Here is a 24,323-nt window from a genome sequence, read left to right on the forward strand (position 1 = left end):
TGGGAAAGGCGTTTTTGATCTACGCAGGGCGGAGGATAAGGTGATGGCCATCATATATTGTGAATTATCTTCATTTTAAGCGTTACTTTTCTGTTTGCAACTGACTTGTTTTTCCCTCTATCGTTCTCCTGCAATGAGAGCTTTTACGTTTCATAGTGTACAGCTGGTTTCCAGGGACCTTGGTCACTGGTTCTTACAGGGATCCTGGCCAAGAGTGCCAGCTGTTACATTCCAGTAGAGGGGTTATCTCCTAACATACCAGCCACCTCTCTCCAGCCCATTGATTTCTATTCAGCAGCCAGCTGCTCGCCACCCTTCCCCTTTGGCTTTATATCACACTGCTCTTAGATGGAGTAGCTAAATCCTGGGGACAGAGAATGGCTGAACAATATTGTGTATACGTCTGTACCTGAACATACAGCTTGCTAGAGTTGAAGTTGCCTTACTGTAATTCTAAATGGTGTAGCATGCTAGAAAACGTTTATACTTTTCATTTTTTTCTTTTTTTTTTTTTTTTATACAGGACTGGAAAGGAAGGACAGCCACGAGAATACTACACACTTGACTCCATCTTGTTTTTGCTCAACAATGTTCATCTTTCCCATCCTGTGTACGTCCGGAGAGCTGCAGTAAGTCATGTAACATGTATTAAGTGTTGTGTGATGTTGGCTCCCCCTTCACGGATATACCTTCACTTCCTATGTTAGAATGGCTAGGTTCCCATTGTGTTAGGGCAATCCGTTAAGCGCATAGTGCTAGTGGATTGCGCTAACGCAATGTTTCTTTTGGTGCCGCATTCGCCGTTCCCGCTAGTGCAGATCCCCGATCTGCGCTAGCGAGGTCCGTCACAAAAGAACGGCACATCGCTAGCGCGTGCCGAAAATGGCACGCGCTAGAGATGCGCTACAGGCAGAAACAACATTGCTGTCAATGGGTGTGCTAACTGACCCGTTGCACGGCGTTAAGGCTACGTTCACATTCATGTCTTTGGACGCAGCGTCGTCGCCGCAACGCACGACGGATGTGAAACGCACGCAAAAACGCATTGTTTTCTGACGCATGCGTCCATTTTTGACTTGATTTTGGACGCAAAAAAAATGCAACTTGCTGCGTCCTCTGCACCCTGACGCTTGTGCCAAAAATGACGCATGCGTCACAAAACGCAAGACAACGCATGTCCATGCGCCCCCATGTTAAATATAGGGGCGCATGACGCATGCGTCGCCGAACCTGCGCCTGACGCAATGCAAATGTGAACGTAGCCTAATTGCGACATTTTCGCCGTGCAACGCTGTCCGTTAGCGCTAACCCATTAACGCAATGGGAACCTAGCCTTATAGTATTAGGCTCCCTCCACGCCTGCTTAGCCAGGTGTACATTTAGATGGCGAAACACTGTCATGTTTTACATAATTTCTGGGATTGCGAATTTCATGTTACTTCAACTATAACTGGATCCCATCTGAATATTTAAAGAGAAAACTAGTAATGCAGAGAGAGTTTCACTTCCATTCAGCCTAAACGTCTCCTGCATTTGACCCCTAAGTCTTAATTCCCTTTCCTGACAGACATGGTCTCCACAATGTGCTGTAAGGGTGATTATTTTTATTAATTTTTTTTAGCAATTCGTTAGGCTTCTTTTTCTCACTTTCAATACTTTTTCTGACGATTTTTTTATTGTGCTAAACAAAATTATTAGATCTGAGTGTCTTATTTGCTGGGTAGTATGCCCACCTAAAAGCTGCTACATGTCAGCTGTTTTGAACAGCTGACGTGCCTGCAATAGGCGCCAGAGGAATTGCGATCCGCTCGCACCTATTAACTAGTTAAATGACACTGTCAAACTCTGACTGCGGCATTTAACAAGCGCCTCCGGCCACCGGGCTGGAAATATGCTCACCGCTGAACCCTGTCACGTGATCGGGTGTCATCAGTGCGTTGCCATCACAAACAGGTCTCCTCGAGACCTCTGTGGTTGTTTATGACAGATTGCTATGAGCGCCACCCTGTGGTTGGCGCTCATAGCAGTGCTGTAATTCAGCTACATAGAGGTGATCTGTGCATATCCATGCAAAGGTGATCGAGTTATGGCAGCTTCTAGCCTCCCATGGAGGCTATTGAAGCATGGCAAAAGTAAAAAAAAAAATAAATAAAAAAAAGTGTTTAACCCCTTTCTGACATTAGACGTACTATCCCGTCGAGGTGGTATGGGCCCGTATTACCACCGACGGGATAGTACGTCTAATGCGATCAGCTGCGCTCACAGGGGGAACGCGGCCGGGTGTCAGCTGACATCCGGCACTATGTGCCAGGAGCAGGAGCAGTCACGGACTGCTCCTGTCACATTAACGCCCGGAACACTGCGATCAAACATGATCGCAGCGTTCCGGGGGCATAGGGAAGCATCGCGTAGGGAAGGGGCTCCCTGCGTGCTTCCCTGAGACCCTCGGAACAACGCGATGTGATCACGTTGCTCCGAGAGTCTGCTCCTTCTGGGTCCTGTAGGGAGGTGGCTTGCAAGAGCAGGCGCCAGCAAGCCTCCTGCAGTGCCTGACACTTTACCATGATGTCCCACATTGGGACAAGGTAAAAAAAAAAATATATATATATATATATATATATATATATATATATATATATATATATATATATATATATCCCAATAAGTACATTTCTTTATGTAAATAAAAAAAAAACCGTAAGTACACATATTTAGTATCGCCGCGTCCGCAAGACCCGACCTATAAAACGGTCCCACTAGTTAACTCCTTCAGTGAACACCGTAAAAGAAAAAACTAGGCAAAAAACAATTCTTTATCATACCGCCGAACGCAAAGTGGAATAATACGCGATCAAAAAGACGGATATAAATAACCATGATACCGCTGAAAACGTCATCTTGTCCCGCAAAAAACGAGCCGCCATACAGCATCATCAGCGAAAAAATAAGTTATAGCCCTCAGAATAAAGTGATGCAAAAATAATTTTTTCTATAACATAGTTTTTATTGTATAAAAGCGCCAAAACACAAAAACAATGATATAAATGAGGTATCGCTGTAATGGTTCTGACCTGAAGAAATTCACGAATTGCTGGTTTTTGTTCATTCTGCCTAACAAAAATCGGAATAGAAAGAGATCAAAAAATGTTATATGCACGAAAATGGTACCAATAAAAACGTCAACTCGTCCCACAAAAAAACAAGACCTCACATGACTCTGTGGACCAAAATATGGAAATATTATATCTCTCAGAATGTGGTTACGCAAAACCTATTGTTTGCAGTAAAAAGCGTCTTTGTGTGTGACAGCTGCCAATCATAAAAACCTGCTATAAATAGTAAATCAAGCCCCCCCATTATCACCGCCTTAGTTAGGGAAAAATAATAAAATAAAAAAAGGAATTATTTCCATTTTCCCGTTGGGGTTTGGGGTAGGGGTGTTTCAGTTAGGGGGCGTGGTTAGGGTTAGGGGTGTCTTTGGGTTAGGGGTGTGGTTAGGGGTGTTTGGGTTAGGGTTGGAGTTAGAATTGGGAGGTTTCCACTGTTTAGGCACATCAGGGGCTCTGCAAACGCAACATGGCATCCGATCTCAATCCATACAATTCTGAGCTCTGCTGTGCGCCAAAACAGGGGTTTACTCCCACATATGAGGTATCGGCGTACTCAGGACAAATTGGACAATAATTTTTGGGGTCGAATTTCTCCTGTTACCCATGGGAAAATACAAAACTGGGGGCTAAAAAATCATTTTTGTGGAAATTTTTTATTTTTTTATTTTCTACATTATAAACTTCTGTGAAGCACTTAAGAGTTCAAAGTGCTCACCACACATCTAGAGAAGTTCCTTAGGGGGTCTACTTTCCAAAATGGGGTCACTTTTGGGGGGTTTCCACTGTTTAGGCACATCAGGGGCTCTCCAAACGAGACATGGTGTCCTATCTCAATTCCAGCCAATTTTGCATTGAAAAGTCAAATGGCGCTCCTTCGCTTACAAGCTCTGCCATGAACCCAAACAGTGGTTTACCCCCACATGTGGGGTATCAGCGTACTCAGGAGAAATTGTACAACAACTTTTGGGATCCAATTTCTGCTATTACCCTTGGTAAAATAAAATAAATTGGATCAGAAGTACATTTTTGGTGAAAAAGTTAATGTTCATTTTTTTTTTTTTTTCTTTAAAACATTCCAAAAATTCCTGTGAAGCACCTGAAGGGTTAATAAAGTTCTTGAATGTGGTTTTGAGCACCTTTAGGGGTGCCTTTTTTAGAATGGTGTCACACTTGGGTATTTTCTATCATATAGACCCCTCAAAGTGACTTCAAATGTGATGTGGTCCCTAAAAAAAAAAAATGGTGTTGTAAAAATGAGAAATTGCTGGTCAACGTTTAACCCTTATAACTCCCTAACAAAAAAAAAATGTTGGTTCCAAAATTGTGCTGATGTAAAGTAGACATGTGGGAAATGTTACTTTAAGTATTTTGGGTGACAGAACTCTGTGATTTAAGGGCATGACTATTCAACGTTGGAAAATTGCGAAATTTTCGCCAAATTTCTGTTTTTTTTTTTCACAAATAAACTCAAGTAATGTCAAGGAACTTTTACCACTAACATGAAGTACAATATATCACGAGAAAACTGTCAATCACCGGGATCCGTTTAAGCGTTCGAGTTATAACCTCATAAGGCCAGGTTCACACTGCTTTAGCAGCAGCCCGTTCAGCACATACGCTAACGGCCTGCTGTAACGCAAGTGCCGACGTTTGCATCGCGCTAGTGCAGATAGAGCATCTGCTAGCTCTAGCTGCGCTAGCAGTGACGGACCCGGAAACACTGCAGCCCGCTTCTCAGGGTCCGCCACTCAATGACGGCACATCCCTAGTGCACGCCCATTGTGGCACGCCCTTTAGTGCCTTTCATGTGACATTAAAAGGTGTTAACCTTATTTAACCTATTAAATAGTTTAAAAAAAAATGTGGGGGAGGGGGCCCTGTTTTTGATAACCAGCAAAGGTAAAGCAGATAGCTGTTGGTTGATATCGGGTTGAGAAGTTCCCTGGATATTGGGCCCTTCCCAGCCTAAAAATGCAAGCCCACAGCCACTCACATTAGATGCTCCAATTCTGGTGCTTTGCCCGGGTCTTCACGATTTGCCCATGTGCGGTGGCAAATCAGGGTAATGGTAGTTGAGGTCAATGTCAGCTGTGATCAACCCCTGTGATTAGTAATGGAGAGGTGTCTATGAAAAACATGGAATGATAATAACAAGAGACTGTCCCTCGTTCACCAATGTCTTACCAAAAATGTTCTCACGAAGCTCCGATGTAGTCCTAAAGCCTTAATGTCAACTTGTTTTTTATTACATCTTTCTTTCGACCATTAATGTTTTTGATTTTGTATATTGCTTTGCGTTTCTCTTTTCCCCAGACAGAAAACATTCCAGTTGTCAGAAGACCTGACAGAAAAGACCTTCTTGCTTACTTGAATGGCGAAACATGTAAGTACGTTTTTGCCCTTTTGAGTACTCCTTTATGACGTTTTTGCAACATGCCATTGTAAATTAAAGGCAACCTGTCATCAAGACAATAGTTGAGTTTTTGTTGCTTTTGTATACCTGCTGCTACCCTGACTATTGCGCGTTTTCTTTTTTTTGTAATTGTGCCATACGGATCTAGAGAGATGAGTTTTCATTGGCTTTACCAAGGAGGGCCGTGTCTTTAGACTTCTTTGCATCAATACCAGCACCCCCCTGCCCCTTTAAAAATTCCATAAAAATTAGCACTAAATAAAAAGCCAATATATCTGAAACTATATAACGAATTTTTGAAGAGGAAAGCTTTTAATCGGCAAAGCATCTATACAATATAAGAACTGGCTGTTTTTTGACCTTGTATAAGGGTATGCGCATACGTTAAGTATTTGGTGCGTTTTTGGTGCAGATTTTTCCCCACTCAATAGTGATGGAGAAATCTGCAGCAGAAACTCTGAAATTAATGACATTTAAATCTGCACTAACACTCCGTTGCATTAGACGTAAGGAATCTCCTTCACTTTATGGGCATCAGGAAACACTTCAGGGTTTCACAAATCTGCATTGTGTGCACAGGCTCTTGCAGGTAAAGGGGCAAAAAAACTTTGAAATCTCCGCTTCTCATTTGATCCCACCAGCCTCACACTGCAAATGAAACTAACAAGTATAGAAAGAATTCTATATGGATCCCAGGATATTTGCAATTCTACTTGCATGTTGTCTTCAGGCTATACACCAGATTGTTTTTAAAAAGGAAACGTATGCTCTAAATGCAGCTATTTGCTTGTTTGCGAAAAGTAATGTGAGCAACTCTGACAGTGAAAATAAATCTGACACTCAAAAGGTACTGATTATACTTGGTTAATATACATAAGTGCAGACTGTCGGGCAGCGAGTACCTACCTATTTGGATGGCTTTCCTCCGTGCACCGATGGCGTGCATAGTCTGCTTTCACTGGCTACAGGCTCTTGGGCAAAAAAAGAGCGTAGTTTAATTGTACGCGTTTCTGAGGAACTGTCCTACTTCAGGGCCAGAGCTACTTACAGTTCTTTTAAAGGTGAGTATCGATGTTCATTCTTCAGAAGCTTACCGTACGATCATGTGTGCCCCCACAGTAGTTAGAAACTTTAACTTACCTAAACCAAAAAAAAAATGGTGTTTTTGTTTTTTTTTTACTTTTGCAAGAAATGCCTATTGTCTAAAACAGGGGTCCCCAACCTGTAGCTCAGGAGCCACATGTGGCTCGCGGTCCCAGGAATTGTGGCTCGCGACTGTCTGCCGGCTTGGTGCATTAGCTCCAGGTCTAGCAAACAGGTATGAAGAGCACATCTCAAAATTGTGAATTTTTGAGTAGCCCTGCACAAAAGATCAGATCTGGATGCACATATACTGGTCTTAGGGGTTTAGAGATGTTTTAGGTATGGTACGCTGGAGGATGATACTACCTATTAGAGGAGGTTCTTGAAGCTGGATGCAACAATGTGTTAGGAGTCCTTGATGGGATAATACTGAATTGGGGCTGTGTGGGAACCTTTGGATCTCAGTGTACTGCTTTGGAGTGATTTCTGTGGAAAAGCTTCGGTTATCATTATACCCGTAATGGTGGCTTTGGTTGACACGACTTTGAGGGGGACAGAAGCAGAATGTTGCACGTGACCACCTCTCAGAGATGAATATGGCTCACGACCCTCTATCAGTGCTAAATGTGGCTCTCAAGGTCAAAAAGGTTGGGGACCGCTGGTCTAAAATAACGCAAAACTGTCACCCAGTGCATAATTTCAGAGCCCCAGAAGACATTTAGGATAAAAACCCACATATTATACCCTTGCTATGGCAAGTTATGTTGCATTTGTCAAAAATTAGATGTGGAGAGAACAAAACGTGATTTGCGGTTAAGGATAAAAGAACATGCCTATAACATTAAAATGGTTGTCCTGTCCAAATCAATGTCTGCATTCACTGTGTGCCTGCAAGCTTATGAGTCTCCCCCTATCAGTGCATGCACTGTGCGCTGCGAGGATTTGCCGGTTTCCAACCCGCGACTGGAGAATGCAGACATAATGATTTTAAACCGGACATCACCTTTAAGCGACAATTCACAGGACATCCATTATCTCAACATTATAAAGCAGTACCCAATGGTAAATTAAAGGGTACTTCCTACTAGGGTATAGAAAAGGTAGAGAAGCATTGCTGGTAATTTACATGCATCAGGTGTCGAAAGCCGAGAATAAGTCAATATTTGCATTAAACACATAAAAGTCAACAAGTCTAAATGGCGAAATACAATGATTTGCATTTGAAAATAAAAAGTGAATTCCTTATCATATACAAAACTTTTTGACCAATGAGCATTGATACTTACCTTTAACCCCTCTGTGACCTTAGACGTACTATCCCGTCGAGGTGCCCTGGGCTTATCTGACCCTGGACGGGATAGTACGTCCAGCGCGATCGGCGGCGCTCACGGGGGGAGCGCGGCCGATCGCGGCCGGGTGTCAGCTGCTTATCGCAGCTGACATCCGGCACTATGTGCCAGGAGCGGTCACGGACCACCCCTGGCACACCGCGATCAAAGATGATCGCGATGTGCCGGCGGTGCAGGGAAGCACCGCGCAGGGAGGGGGCTCCCTGCGGGCTTCCCTGAGCCCCCCGCAGCAACGCGATGTGATCGCGTTGCTGCGAGGGTCTCCTCACCTCCCTCCCTGCTCGAGCCCCGGATCCAAGATGGCCGCGGATCCGGGTCCTGCAGGGAGGGAGGTGGCTTCACAGAGCCTGCTCAGAGCAGGCACTGTGAAGCAGCCTGCACTCCTATCAGATCAGTGATCTGACAGAGTGCTGTGCAAACTGTCAGATCACTGATCTGTGATGTCCCCCCCTGGGACAAAGTAAAAAAGTAAAAAAAAATTTTCCAAATGTGTAAAAAAAATAAAAAAAAATATTCCAAAATAATGAAAAAAAAAAAAATATATTATTCCCATAAATACATTTCTTCATCTAAATAAAAAAAAAAAACAATAAAAGTACACATATTTAGTATCGCCGCGTCCGTAACGGCCCGACCTATAAAACTGGCCCACTAGTTAACCCCTTCAGTAAACACCGTAAGAAAAAAAAAAAAAAAACGAGGCAAAAAACAACGCTTTATTATCATACCGCCGAACAAAAAGTGGAATAACACGCGATCAAAAAGACAGATATAAATAACCATGGTACCGCTGAAAGCGTCATATTGTCCCGCAAAAAAAGAGCCGCCATACAGCATCATCAGCAAAAAAATAAAAAAGTTATAGTCCTGAGAATAAAGCGATGCAAAAATAATTATTTTTTCTGTAAAATAGTTTTTATCGTATAAAAGCACCAAACCATAAAAAAATGATATAAATGAGGTATCGCTGTAATCGTACTGACCCGAAGAATAAAACTGATTTATCAATTTTACCAAACGCGGAACGGTATAAACGCCTCCCCCAATAGAAATTCATGAATAGCTGGCTTTTGGTCATTCTTCCTCACAAAAATCGGAATAAAAAGCGATAAAAAAATGTCACGTGCCCAAAAATGTTTTCAATAAAAACGTCAACTCGTCCCGCAAAAAACAAGACCTCACATGACTCTGTGGACCAAAATATGGAAAAATTATAGCTCTCAAAATGTGGTATTGCAAAAAATATTTTTTGCAATAAAAAGGGTCTTTCAGTGTGTGACGGCTGCCAATCATAAAAATCCGCTAAAAAACTCGCTATAAAAGTAAATCAAACCCCCCTTCATCACCCCCTTAGTTAGGGAAAAATAAAAAAAAATGTATTTATTTCCATTTTCCCATTAGGGCTAGGGTTAGGGCTAGGGTTAGGGCTAGGGTTAGGGCTAGGGTTAGGGCTAGGGTTAGGGCTAGGGTTAGGGCTAGGGTTAGGGCTAGGGTTAGGGCTAGGGTTAGGGCTAGGGTTAGGGCTAGGGTTAGGGCTAGGGTTAGGGCTAGGATTGGGGCTACAGTTAGGGTTGGGGCTAAAGTTAGGGTTAGGGTTTAGATTACATTTACAGTTGGGAATAGGGTTGGGATTAGGGTTAGGGGTGTGTCAGGGTTAGAGGTGTGGTTAGGGTTACCGTTGGAATTAGGGTTAGGGGTGTGTTTAGATTAGGGTTTCAGTTATAATTGGGGGGTTTCCACTGTTTCGGCACATCAGGGGCTCTCCAAACACGACATGGCGTCCGATCTCAATTCCAGCCAATTCTGCGTTGAAAAAGTAAAACAGTGCTCCTTCCCTTCCGAGCTCTCCTGTGTGCCCAAACAGGGGTTTACCCCAACATATGGGGTATCAGCGTACTCAGGACAAATTGGACAACAACTTTTGTGGACCAATTTCTCCTGTTACCCTTGGGAAAATACAAAACTGGGGGCTAAAAAATAATTTTTGTGGGAAAACAAAAAGATATTTTATTTTCACGGCTCTGCGTTATAAACTGTAGTGAAACACTTGGGGGTTCAAAGTTCTCACAACACATCTAGATAAGTTCATTGAGGGGTCTAGTTTCCAATATGGGGTCACTTGTGGGGGGTTTCTACTGTTTAGGTACATTAGGGGCTCTGCAAACGCAATGTGACGCCTGCAGACCAATCCATCTAAGTCTGCATTCCAAATGATGCTCCTTCCCTTCCGAGCCCTCCCATGCGCCCAAACGGTGGTTCCCCCCCACATATCGGGTATCAGCGTACTCAGGACAAATTGGACAACAACATTTAGGGTCCAATTTCTCCTGCTAACCTTGGAAAAATACAAAACTGGGGGCTAAAATATAATTTTTGTGGAAAAAAAAATATTTTTTATTTGCATGGCTCTGCGTTATAAACTGTAGTGAAATACTTGGGGGTTCAAAGCTCTCACAACACATCAAGATGAGTTCCTTAGGGGGTCTACTTTCCAAAATGGTGCCACTTGTGGGGGGTTTCTACTGTTTAGGTACATTAGGGGCTCTGCAAACGCAATGTGACGCCTGCAGACCATTCCATCTAAGTCTGCATTCCAAATGGCGCTCCTTCCCTTCCGAACCCTCCCATGCGCCCAAACGGTGGTTCCCCCCCACATATGGGGTATCAGCGTACTCAGGACAAATTGGACAACAACTTTTGTGGTCCAATTTCTCCTGTTACTCTAGGGAAAATACAAAACTGGGGGCTAAAAAATAATTTTTGTGGGAAAAAAATTTTGTTTTATTTTTATGGCTCTGCATTATAAACTTCTGTGAAGCCCTTGGTGGGTCAAAGTGCTCACCACACATCCAGATAAGTTCCTTAGGGGGTCTACTTTCCAAAATGGTGTCACTTGTGGGGGTTTTCAATGTTTAGGCACATCAGTGGCTCTCCAAACGCAACATGGCGTCCCATCTCAATTCCTGTCAATTTTGCATTGAAAAGTCAAACGGCGCTCCTTCCCTTCCGAGCTCTCCCATGCGCCCAAACAGTGGTTTACTGCCACATATGGGGTATCAGCGTACTCGGGACAAATTGGACAACAACTTTTGAGGTCCAATTTCTTCTCTTACCCTTGGAAAAATAAAAAATTGGGGGCAAAAATATAATTTTTGTGAAAAAATATGATTTTTTATTTTTACGGTTCTGCATTATAAACTTCTGTGAAGCACTTGGTGGGTCAAAGTGCTCACCACACATCCAGATAAGTTCCTTAGGGGGTCTACTTTCCAAAATGGTGTCACTTGTGGGGGGTTTCAATGTTTAGGCACATCAGTGGCTCTCCAAACGCAACATGGCGTCCCATCTCAATTCCTGTCAATTTTGCATTGAAAAGTCAAATAGCGCTCCTTCCCTTCCGAGCTCTCCCATGCGCCCAAACAGTGGTTTACTGCCACATATGGGGTATCAGCGTACTCAGGACAAATTGGACAACAACTTTTTGGGTCCAATTTCTCCTGTTACCCTTGGTAAAATAAAACAAATTGGAGCTGAAGTAAATTTTTTGTGTAAAAAAAGTTAAATGTTCATTTTTATTTAAACATTCCAAAAATTCCTATTAAACACCTGAAGGGTTAATAAACTTCTTGAATGTGGTTTTGAGCACCTTGAGGGGTGCAGTTTTTAGAATGGTGTCACACTTGGGCATTTTCTATCATATAGACCCCTCAAAATGACTTCAAATGAGACGTGGTCCCTAAAAAAAAATGGTGTTGTAAAAATGAGAAATTGCTGGTCAACTTTTAACCCTTATAACTCCCTAACAAAAAAAAAAATTGGTTCCAAAATTATGCTGATGTAAAGGAGACATGTGGGAAATGTTACTTATTACCGTAAGTATTTTGTGTGACATATCTCTGTGATTTAATTGCATAAAAATTCAAAGTTTGAAAATTGCGAAATTTTCAAAATTTTCGCCAAATTTCCGTTTTTTTCACAAATAAACGCAGGTACTATCAAAGAAATTTTACCACTATCATGAAGTACAATATGTCACGAGAAAACAATGTCAGAATCACCAGGATCCGTTGAAGCGTTCCAGAGTTATAACCTCATAAAGGGACAGTGGTCAGAATTGTAAAAATTGGCCTGGTCATTAACGTGCAAACCACCCTTGGGGGTAAAGGGGTTAAAAAGAGCTGTCAGTAGCCCGGGCCCCCTGACAAAGGACAGTTCCTCCAAAACACAAATGAATAAACCACGCTCTTTTTTTTTTTTTTTTTTTTTTTTTGCCTAAGGAAGAGCCTGTAGCCACTGATGTCCCTGTGCCCAGGGCAGCAGTTTTTTTCTTTTAGTGTCTCAGTAAGCGTGCCCAATCGGAACACTGCAGACACCGCCTGCAGCCTAGCTCCAAAGGCAGGAAGAACCATCCCGTGTGCCATCGGTTCACCCTCCTGACCACTAGCAAGGAAAGGAGACTTTGCATGCAAGGGGGAAAGCCAACCAAATAGGTAGGCAGTCACTACCTGATAGTCCCCATCTGGGTATATTAATCAGGTATAATCCGTGCCTTTTATTTTCACTCAGATTTGCTCACGTTAATTAGGAGCATTTATAACGCATACTATCTAGACATTCCATTACACACGCAGGCAGACCATGTGTTGGTGTATGCAGCTTTATACACCTTAATTAGTGTCGGTGCTGGTTCAGAATATTTTTCATTCCAGAATTTAAAAAAATTTAACCTGAGCTGTGCATCTATGAGAATGTCTCTTGCTGCAAAAATTGTAGATGACGGTTTTTATGTTGGACAACATGCAGCAAAAAACTCTTTGGGTGGTTGAGACACTTTAGGCTTGCTATGAATTGGCCAAGAAGAATTGGCATAATTCAGTGAGCGCTATTGTTCATGCCTGATGAGGTCAGATGGCCGGTTTTCACTGTCCATGTACGGAGAACAGTACATGCACTGAGCGTGGGTCTCTGCCTGGACTTAAAACCTCATGGTTGTCCTTTTAGGGTATGTTTCTACCGTCAGGAAACGCTGCAGATTGGACGCTGCATACAGCTGCAGCATCCAATCCGCAACGGCCAGATGTTAGAGCATAGTGGAAGGGATTTTATGAAATTCCATCTCCACTATGTATTCAAATACGCAGGTGGCAGACCTACGTATACGCACATGCGGCGCGTCTTTATAGACCTCAGCATGTCTATTTATCTTGCGGAGACGCTCAGTCTCCACAAGCTAAACTACACAGTCCATGCATAGGATGCACTGATTCCGCACGGTTCAATGAACACATGTGAATTCACCGCGTGTACAAAAACCGCTGCATATCTGGACCATGGAAACATACCCTTAAGGTACTGTCACACTAGACGATATCGCTAGCGATCCGTGACGTTGCAGCGTCCTCGCTAGCGATATCGTCCAGTGTGACAGGCAGCAGCGATCAGGCCCCTGCTGGGAGATCGCTGGTCGGGGAAGAAAGTCCAGAACTTTATTTCGTCGCTGGACTCCCCGTAGATATCGCTGAATCGGCGTGTGTGACACCGATTCAGCGATGTCTTTGCTGGTAACCAGGGTAAACATCGGGTAACTAAGCGCAGGGCCGCGCTTAGTAACCCGATGTTTACCCTGGTTACCATCCTAAAAGTAAAAAAACAAACACTACATACTTACCTACAGCCGTCTGTCCTCCAGCGCTGCGCTCTGCTCTCCTCCTGCTCTGGCTGTGAGCGTCGGTCAGCCGGAAAGCAGAGCGGTGACGTCACCGCTCTGCTTTCTGGCTGCCCGGCGCTCACAGCCAGACCAGAGAAGCAGAGCGCCGAGGACAGACAGCGGTAGGTAAGTATGTAGTGTTTTTTTTTTTTTTTACTTTTTAGGATGGTAACCAGGGTAAACATCGGGTTACTAAGCGCGGCCCTGCGCTTAGTTACCCGATGTTTATCCTGGTTACCGGGGACCTCGGGATCGTTGGTCGCTGGAGAGCTGTCTGTGTGACAGCTCTCCAGCGACCAAACAGCGACGCTGCAGCGATCCGGATCGTTGTCGGTATCGCTGCAGCGTCGCTATGTGTGACGGTACCTTTAAGGTTGTCATCTTCGGGACAGGAGATATGCAGCCGGTCTGTGAGTCACGGACTGCAAAACTCTGTGTGAAACCAGCCTAACTTTAGGTGTCTGTCACGGACACTTTTATCAATGGCAACCAAAGACTGGAAGACAATGGACCTGATTCATGAAATTGTTTACACCAGTTTTATGGTGTAAAACACTTTAAATTGTTACATGCAAATTGCCTCCTCAGAGAGGGAGAGGTTTTATACCAGTCTTGGTCAGCTCTGCTAAAGTGGACAGAGAATAAATGAGCTGTGCCTGTGCTATCTGAATTCATTATAATTAGAGATGTGCGGACCCCTGGATGTTCGGTTTTGGCAGAATAGGTTAAAAAAAAAAAGTTTAGGCACCAGAACATTATCCGGAGCCCATTCACTTGAATGGGGGGGTCAGAACATCCAGTGTTTGCCATGCTGTCATGCACATATACACAAAGACTGCTTCTGATTGATGGTAAAATTATTACTGCTGGTAAGACAGCTGCAGTTCCCATGCTGTCAAATGACAGCCTGAGCACGCAGTTGTGATCGGAAGTAAAAAGTTTACCTTCAGTCACTGGCATCGGCTGATGGGACTTCTGTTCCCATGAACTGACACCCGCTTCCGCTAATAACAGCAAGAGCAGGCGGCAGCTGATAGTATTCATCATCCGGCCCCAGTGCTCTGAATAATTTAAAAAAACACGGCGTGTGTTCCCCTATATTTTTGATAACTAGCCTGGTCCCCACACTTTTTTTTTTTTTTTTTTTTTTTTTTTTTTTAATATATATATTTAAATTAATAAGTAAAAAAAAAAAAAAACTGCATGGGGTTCCCCTTATTTTTGACAACCAGCCTTGCTAAAGCAGACAGCTGAGGGCTGGTATTCTCAGGCTGGTAAGGGGCCATGGGTATTGGGCCCCCTCCAGCCTAAAAATAGCCTGCAGCTGCCCAGAAAAGGCACATCTATTAGATAAGCCAATTCTGGTGCTTTGTCCGACTCTTACCACTTGCCCTCTAGCACTGGCAAGTGGGGTAATATTTGTTGGGTTGATATCACCTTTGTATTGTCCGGAGACATCAAGCCCACAGATTTGTAATGGAGAGTCGTCTGTACTATCCATTACTAATCCTATAGCTATATAGTAAATAAACATGCATCCAGAATAAAGTTTATTTGAAATAAAGAAAAGGAAAAGTGTATTTTTTTTTTTTTTTATTTATTTATTTATTTTTTTAAGGCAGCTCATTCACCAGTGGTTCTCATCCTGGACGGTATCATCTTGGCACTGTTCAGGTTGAAAACAATTCCCAGACATGGCTTACAGCATGGAACAAAACGACGGACAGGTGAGGGAGATACGTTTTTAAAAAACTTGTTTTATTACAGGAGGTGAGGGCTTCAATGGAATGGGCGATAGGCAAGTATAAGGGTATGTGCACACGTTGCGGATTTGACGCTGCGCATCCGCAGCAGTTTTCCATGCGGTGTACAGTACAATATTAACCTATGGAAAACAAAAACCGCAGTGCACATGATGCGGAAAATTCCGCGCGGATATGCTGCGGAAAAAAAGAAGTAGCATGTCACTTCTTTCTGCGGATTCCGCAGTGGTTTTCAACCTGCACCAATAGGAAAGTGCAGTTGAAAACCCGCAGAGGAATCCGCAGAAGAAACCGCGTGAAAATCCGCAGTGAAAACCGCAGTGATTTTGCACTGCGGATTTTCCAAATCCGCTGCGGAAAAATCCGCGGCAAAATCCGCAACGTGTGCACATGCCCTAACGGTTTCTTATTTCTAAATAAAAATGGAAAAGTGTGTTTTGTTTTTATTTAAAATAAAAAGATGTTATTCTGGCTGTGTGTTTTATTTACAATAGAACTAGAGAATTAGTAATGGATAGGTGTCTTATACATGACTCTCCACTACTTATCTGTGGGCTTGATGTGACAATACAAAAGTGACATCAACCCCACAAATATGAACCCCACTTGCCACAGCTACAGGGCAAAAGGGAAGGGGCGGGCAAATAGCCAGAATTTAGATGCGCCTTTTCTGGGCAGTTGCGGGCTGCTATTTTTAGGCTTGAGGTGGAAGGGGGGGGGAGCTACCAGCCTAGAATACCAGCCCCCAGCTGTCTGCTTTAGCAAGGCTGGTTGTCAAAAATGAGGGAGACCCCTAGCTGTTTTTCTTTTATTCATTTAAATAATTAAAAAAAAAAAAACAGCAAGGGAACCCCTCTATTCTTGATAACCAACCTTGCTAACGCTGACAGCTGAGGGTTGCCCCCAGCTGTCAGTTTTACCTGGCTGGTTGTCAAAAATACAGGGGAACCCACGTGTTGTTTTTTTTTTTTTTTTTTTATTTACTTGGAGCGTAGGCGCCTGCTGATGAATGCTCCCATTAGCCATTGCTTGCTCTTGCTGTTATCAGCTGCAGCAGGTGTAGGCTGATGAGAGCAGTAGTCCCATCAGCCGACGCCAGTGACTGGAGGTAAACTTTTTACCTAAGATCACAGCTCCTGGCTCACGCTGTCATTTGACAGCATGGGGACCGTGGCTGTCTGACCGGAGGTAATGATTTTACTGCCTATCAGAAGCGGTGTTTGTCGTGCTGGCATGCACATGACAGAGGGACAAACACCCCGTGTTCTGGGGGCCTAACCCAAAGAGTAACACGGACTTCCTCATGAAGTCAGCGTTTGGTGTCTGTGCCCAACTTTTACTGTTTTGGTTTGCCCATCTCTAATTATAATTTACACATCTGTAGTGGTGTGTCTTGAGCCAGAAATGAAATTCTACTCTATTTCTTCATTTCTTGACAGGAAAAATGCGGCATAAAATGTGCACGGCGTTCCTGTGTTTTTACATGAGTTTTTGTGGCAGACTTTTCCTCACCTCATTAGTAAGGGAGACATTTGCAGCATAAAACTCTGAAAGAATTTGACGTGATGCTGTTCTGAAACTGTTGCACATCTACAAGGAAAAAGTAAACAGTGTGTTCAGGAGTCTTCAGGAATCTCATTCACTTAAGGTACCGTCACACTTAGCGACGCTGCAGCGATACCGACAACAATCCGGATCGCTGCAGCGTCGCTGTTTGGTCGCTGGAGAGCTGTCACACAGACAGCTCTCCAGCGACCAACTATGCTGGTAACCAGGGTAAACATCGGGTAACTAAGCGCAGGGCCGCGCTTAGTAACCCGATGTTTACCCTGGTTACCATCCTAAAAGTAAAAAAAACAAACACTGCATACTTACCTACCGCTGTCTGTCCTCCAGCGCTGTGCTCTGCACTCCTCCTGTACTGGCTGTGAGCACAGCGGCCGGAAAGCAGAGCGGTGACGTCACCGCTCTGCTTTCCGGCTGACCGACGCTCACAGCCAGTACAGGAGGAGTGCAGAGCACAGCGCTGGAGGACAGACAGCGGTAGGTAAGTATGTAGTGTTTGTTTTTTTTACTTTTAGGATGGTAACCAGGGTAAACATCGGGTTACTAAGCGCGGCCCTGCGCTTAGTTACCCGATGTTTACCCTGGTTACCAGTGAAGACATCGCTGAATTGGTGTCACACGCCGATTCAGCGATATCTGCGGGGAGTCCAGCGACCAAATAAAGTTCTGGACTTTCTTCCCCGACCAGCGACAGCACAGCAGGGGCCTGATCGCTGCTGCCTGTCACACTGGACGATATCGCTAGCGAGGACGCTGCAACGTCACGGATCGCTAGCGATATCGTCTAGTGTGACGGTACCTTTAGGTGCTATGAAATCCTTCAGGTTTTGTGACAGCTGTGTAGGGGAAAAAAACCCACAACCAACACAAACATGTGCACAGGTCCTTAGTGTGTGTACATGTCTGTGAATGTTAGTGTGACACTGTGTCCTTGTCACTTAAGTGTGAATGTCCATGGTGTGTGTCCCCAGCACTCCGGGCAGCTGAAGCTTATTTATAGCCAGAGATAAGGGGGGCATGATTTTCCTATGTGCCACTGTCCGGGGATGGTGGCCCATTGTCTCCCAGTGTTTGCCATTAGTCTATAGCCATGTGTGCCAGTAAGAGTGCCTACCAGTAAATGTCATAGGATCATGAGGTGTCGGTTTTATCTATTGAGCATATGTTGTATGTTTTACACTGGCTGTCTGCTGTGGGCACGGGCTGGTTGACCATTGTGTCAATATATTCTGACTCTCCAGACCGGGAGTCAGCACTGCTCATGCTAATTCTGACAGTACTTTAGACCCCTTCTTTAGCTCCGCCACATACTAACATTTTATACCGTTGTTCAGTCACAATAGGATGATTTCGAAGTCAAGCGTCCAGAACTGTTCCTGCCCTCCTGTCGGCCGTCGGTTATGCCTCTGCCACACGTCCACTGTGAGAGCCATTGTGAGGATGGAAGGTGGCAATGGCAGACCTGCAGAGGCTGGTTGTGATGTAGTTTGTGTGCAGCAGGGCAGGGCCTTAACCAGGTGAAGCAGTAGGTGCACGCAACCCTCACTGTCCGTGCTCCAGAGCCGCCCGCAGCACCCTGCTGTGTTGTCATCGTTCTAGGAGGCAGTCTGTGTTGTGTTTTGGAAAAAAAAGAAGGGAAACATCCGCACCGCTTTTATCCGTTAGACCCACAAGCCGGCCCCTATATCGCGCCACACTTGCCGTGCATAGCCAAAAAATCAACACATACCGGGGTGCTCCTCCAACAATAGTCCATATAAATCCACACAAAAAAGAAAAGAGCGCACTCACCGGTAGTGAAAAACGTCAGGTTTATTCGGACACTAACATCTAGAACGCAGGGAGGGTAGTGAATGCACACGGACTACAGCTGTTTCGTGCACAATGCACTTCTACAGGTCCTGTTACCTGTGACCTGTAGAAGTGCATTGTGCACGAAACAGCTGTAGTCCGTGTGCATTCACTACCCTCCCTGCGTTCTAGATGTTAGTGTCCGAATAAACCTGACGTTTTTCACTACCGGTGAGTGCGCTCTTTTCTTTTCTTTTTTGTGTGTTGTGTTTTGGAATATGTAATTGCCTAACAATGATTGATTTTCCTGTTCTTCCTCTGCAGCAACGTCTGCCAGTATAGACAGAAGTGCTCCGCTGGAAATTGGCCTTCAGAGATCTTCACAGGGTATGTATAAATCCTAATTTGTAAGGTACAGGTTTTTGGAACGTGAAATCTTAAAGTAACTAAAACAAAATATTTATTTTGCCTTGCTTTACTAGTGAAGAGGGCTACAGATGAAATATTAGCTGAAGCGAAGAAACCCAGAATAGAGGTAATATGCTACTACAAAATAGAAATGTTCTAAATGAGGCCCCACACAATCCTGACTGTCTAGGGTGCTGAACCTGTAGGTCTTATGGTTTCCATTATTAAGTAGTTCTTTTTATTTTTAACACTACAGGCATAAATCTGACAGGGAGAAGGACTTGGGGATCCTAGTTAATGATAAACTTACCTGGAGCAGCCAGTGCCAGGCAGCAGCTGCCAAGGCAAACAGGATCATGGGGTGCATTAAAAGAGGTCTGGATACACATGATGAGAGCATTATACTGCCTCTGTACAAATCCCTAGTTAGACCGCACATGGAGTACTGTGTCCAGTTTTGGGCACCGGTGCTCAGGAAGGATATAATGGAACTAGAGAGAGTACAAAGGAGGGCAACAAAATTAATAAAGGGGATGGGAAAACTACAATACCCAGATAGATTAGCGAAATTAGGATTATTTAGTCTAGAAAAAAGACGACTGAGGGGCGATCTAATAACCATGTATAAGTATATAAGGGGACAATACAAATATCTCGCTGAGGATCTGTTTATACCAAGGAAGGTGACGGGCACAAGGGGGCATTCTTTGCGTCTGGAGGAGAGAAGGTTTTTCCACCAACATAGAAGAGGATTCTTTACTGTTAGGGCAGTGAGAATCTGGAATTGCTTGCCTGAGGAGGTGGTGATGGCGAACTCAGTCGAGGGGTTCAAGAGAGGCCTGGATGTCTTCCTGGAGCAGAACAATATTGTATCATACAATTATTAGGTTCTGTAGAAGGACGTAGATCTGGGGATTTATTATGATGGAATATAGGCTGAACTGGATGGACAAATGTCTTTTTTCGGCCTTACTAACTATGTTACTATGTTACTATATAAATAAATCCCATCCCACCAGTCTGCCACACTTAATAGCCCTCAAACACACATGATCAATATATGACCAGTTATGCACTAAACTTAGTTACAAAACCCCACACCTGACCACATGAATGATAGAGCACATTTTTCTATCGCCTCATTGGGGGACACAGGAACCATGGGGTGTATGCTGCTGCCACTAGGAGGCTGACACTGCACAAAAAGTTAGCTCCTCTGCAGTGTACACCCCACCAACTGGCATTCTGAACCTCCGTTTTAGCTTAGTGTCAGTAGGAGGTGGACACAGGTATTTTAATAGACCCTTATCTACCTCAATGTGCGTTGTTCCCTTTTCAGTTTTCCGGAAGGATACAGTGTGAATAGTCACAACTGTAATCCCACAATGCGGACTATGAGTACGGCGTGTACTGCCACCCCGTATCCTCATAGATCCCACAGCAGGACCAATACTCCCAGCACACAAGCATGCTTAGAAGACCGGTCCTAGCTCCGTCGCCCACCAGAGCCTGTCTGTTACGGAGATGAGGACGTCCATCAGCAGCTCCCTGCAGGGCTGTGGAATCGGAGTCGTGGAGTCGGAGTTAGTTTTGGTTGGAGTCGGTAGAAATGTACCGACTCCGACTCCAGTTTTTAAAAAAAAAAAATGTATTAATATTTCATAATTGAACTTTCATATGAATTTTATAAATGTTACTCAAATATATATGTTCTATCAAACTATGAATAACAGTGATAAGCAGTTCTGCTGGAGATAGATATTTCTTACTTCTTGTGTGTCACTGTTCTCCACTGCCCTTATCTAATGTTATACTTGGTTAACCTCATGCTGCCCCAACCCCCCTACTTAGTGTATGAAACTGAAAGTGAAAATGTGTTGCAAATTCTTAGTAGTAAAGCTCCTCCTCTAGACTAGATGTTTGGTGTGCGTCTTCCAAGCATCTCACAGCTGCTACTCAGAAGAGGAAGACTGTAAGAAGTATTATCCTTTCAACAAACTTTGCACTAGTTAGCTGTGAGTACATGAGGAATAACAGTATTACTGACCACTATATCAGTTGTACGACCTGGCAATAATTTAGTACAATTGTTTTAAGGAAAAACAATTGTCATTTGGATTGTGAATGCAGAATTAAAAATCTGAGAATGTCAAAGAAGCGTCACATTAAATCAGCTGTATTTGAACATTTCACCATCACTCAAGATAGAAAACATTATGTCTGTCAGTGTATGACAAATGATCCAGCCGAAAACAAATGCTGTGAAGCCAAGATCAGTGCATATTCAGGCAAAGATAAAAATTCTCCTACCAGAGCTTCTAATCTAAAGAGACATTTACAGCGCTTTCATCCAGAAGTACTGAAAGCAGTGGATGAGAGACTGCATCCAAACCAATGAACCAGTGCCCAGCTCTTCCAGCCAAACAATGGAGCGGAGAACTTTGCAGCCATCAGTTGCAAGATATTTTGTCAGTGACAAAGTTACTGTGACAAGGACAGTAGATACCGTATATACTCGAGTATAAGCCGACCCGAGTATAAGCCGACCCCCCTAATTTTGCCACAAAAAACTGGGAAAACTTATTGACTCGAGTATAAGCCTAGGGTGGAAATGCAGCATTTACCGGTGAATTTCAAAAATAAAAATAGATCATTATTTCCCCATAGCTGTGCCATATAGTGCTCTGCACCGTTCATATTTCCCCATAGGTGTGAACCATATAGTGCTCTGCACCGTTCATTGTGCCCCCTAGCTGTGCCATATACGGTGCTCTGCACCGTTCACTGTGCCCCATAGATGTGCCATATACGGTGCTCTGCACCGTTCATTGTGCCCCATAGCTGTGCCATATACGGTGCTCTGCACCGTTCACTGTGCCCCATAGCTGTGCCATATACGGTGCTCTGCACCGTTCACTGTGCCCCATAGCTGTGCTGTGCCATATACGGTGCTCTGCACCGTTCACTGTGCCCCATAGCTGTGCCATATACGGTGCTCTGCACCGTTCACTGTGCCCCATAGCTGTGCTGTGCCATATACGGTGCTCTGCACCGTTCACTGTGCCCCATACATAGCTGTGCTGTGCCATATACGGTGCTCTGCACTGTTCACTGTGCCCCATAGCTGTGCTGTGCCATATACGGTGCTCTGCACCGTTCACTGTGCCCCATAGCTGTGCTGTGCCATATACGGTGCTCTGCACCGTTCACTGTGCCCCATAGCTGTGCTGTGCCATATACGGTGCTCTGCACCGTTCACTGTGCCCCATACATAGCTGTGCTGTGCCATATACGGTGCTCTGCACCGTTCACTGTGCCCCATAGCTGTGCTGTGCCATATACGGTGCTCTGCACCGTTCACTGTGCCCCATAGATGTGCCATATACGGTGCTCTGCACCGTTCACTGTGCCCCATAGCTGTGCTGTGCCATATACGGTGCTCTGCACCGTTCACTGTGCCCCATAGCTGTGCTGTGCCATATACGGTGCTCTGCACCGTTCACTGTGCCCCATAGCTGTGCTGTGCCATATACGGTGCTCTGCACCGTTCACTGTGCCCCATAGATGTTCCACATAAATTTGTGCCGCCGCTGCCGCAATAAAGAAAAAAAAACACATACTCACCTCCCTTGATTGCAGCTCCCGGCGTCTCGTTCCGGCGCCTCCATCTTCCCGGCGTCTCTGCTCTGACTGATCAGGCAGAGGGCGCCGCGCACACTATATGCGTCATCGCGCCCTCTGCCTGAACAGTCAGAGAGCAGAGACGCCGGGAAGATGGAGGCGCCGGCCGGGAAGATGGATCGGCGCCCGGCGGCTGGAACGAGGACAGGTGAATATGACATACTCACCTAGTCCTGGCGATCCTCGCGCTGTCCCTCTGCCTGGTCTTCAGTGCCGCAGCTTCTTTCTCTATCAGCGGTCACCGGCACCGCTGATTAGAGAAATGAATAAGCGGCTCCGCCCCTATGGGAGGTGGAGCCGCTTATTCATTTCTGTAATGAGCGGTCCCACGTGACCGCTGAAGAGAGGAAGAAACTGCAGCGCCGAAGACCGTGGGACGGCAGGGACAGCGCGAGGATCGCTGGGACTAGGTAAGTATACCTCAGCGCCCTAACCCCCTCACCCGCCGACCCCACCGCTACCGTGACTCGAGTATAAGCCGAGGGGGGCACTTTCAGCCCAAAAATTTGGGCTGAAAATCTCGGCTTATACTCGAGTATATACGGTACATTTAAAAAAAAGATCATAGAGCTTGTTGTAAAGGATAGTGTGCCTATTTCATTATTTTCACGACCAGCCTGTGTGTCTGAATGGGGAAATGGCCCGCAAGCTTGGTGTTTCTCTGGAGAGAGAGTATTAGAAAGTTAGTAATCAAAGAAGCTTTTAAACAAAAGGAAGAACTTAAAAAAAACTCTCAAGGGACGCTTTCTGTTTCTTAAAATGGATGCCTGCACACGTCAGAGTGAACTATTTTGCCATCAATCTCCAATTTGTTTGTGACAAAAATGAAATGGTTACCAAGACATTGGCAGTAAAAGACACCAAAGCTCATCACACCAGTGAGTTTCTCCAGGTCTTGGCGGAAAAGGTTCTGCAAGACTATGAACTTAAAAAAGAGCAAGTTCTTTCTGTTGTAACTGACAATGCTTCAAATATGATAAGTACTATTAAACTAATGAATGAGAGTAATGATGGTGACCAGCAGCTAGAAGAACATTCTGGGTCCACAGACACAGAAATATTTGAAATAGAGGAACACAGTATTGTAACTGAGGAGCAAACTGAAGTTGCTTCAGATGAACAGCAACATGATAGTTTAGATCTTGTTGAAACTGTGTCAATACGTTCTTTAATTCATCACATGCGCTGTGTTGTGCATACGCTACAGCTGGCTATAAGACAGTCTGCAAGAAGGACATGCTGCTGCACTGATTGGCAAGGTGAGAAAATTGGCTACTGTTGCCAGAACCCCTAAAGTTGACTCAATTTTGAAGAGACGTGCTGGAAAAGGGGCAGTTATTGATCAAGCCACACGATGGGGCAGTACTTACTTAAAGGGACACTGTCACCTGAATTTGGAGGGAACAATCTTCAGCCATAGGGGCGGGGTTTTTGGGTGTTTGATTCACCCTT

General features: G+C 44.5%; 1 protein-coding gene across 1 annotated transcript in view; it reads left to right on the top strand.

Annotated features, from left to right (window-relative positions):
* CDC73 (cell division cycle 73) overlaps window positions 1-24,323 on the top strand; it is a 119,484-nt gene that overhangs the window by 18,178 nt on the left and 76,983 nt on the right. The window contains exons 2-5 of the mRNA XM_069737278.1: window positions 524-629; window positions 5,424-5,493; window positions 19,107-19,169; window positions 19,265-19,317. Coding sequence (XP_069593379.1) covers window positions 524-629; window positions 5,424-5,493; window positions 19,107-19,169; window positions 19,265-19,317 — 292 coding nt within the window. The remainder of the gene's footprint in view (window positions 1-523; window positions 630-5,423; window positions 5,494-19,106; window positions 19,170-19,264; window positions 19,318-24,323) is intronic.

This window comes from Ranitomeya imitator, chromosome 8, assembly GCF_032444005.1.
Source record: "Ranitomeya imitator isolate aRanImi1 chromosome 8, aRanImi1.pri, whole genome shotgun sequence".
NCBI classification, from domain to species: Eukaryota; Metazoa; Chordata; class Amphibia; order Anura; family Dendrobatidae; genus Ranitomeya; species Ranitomeya imitator.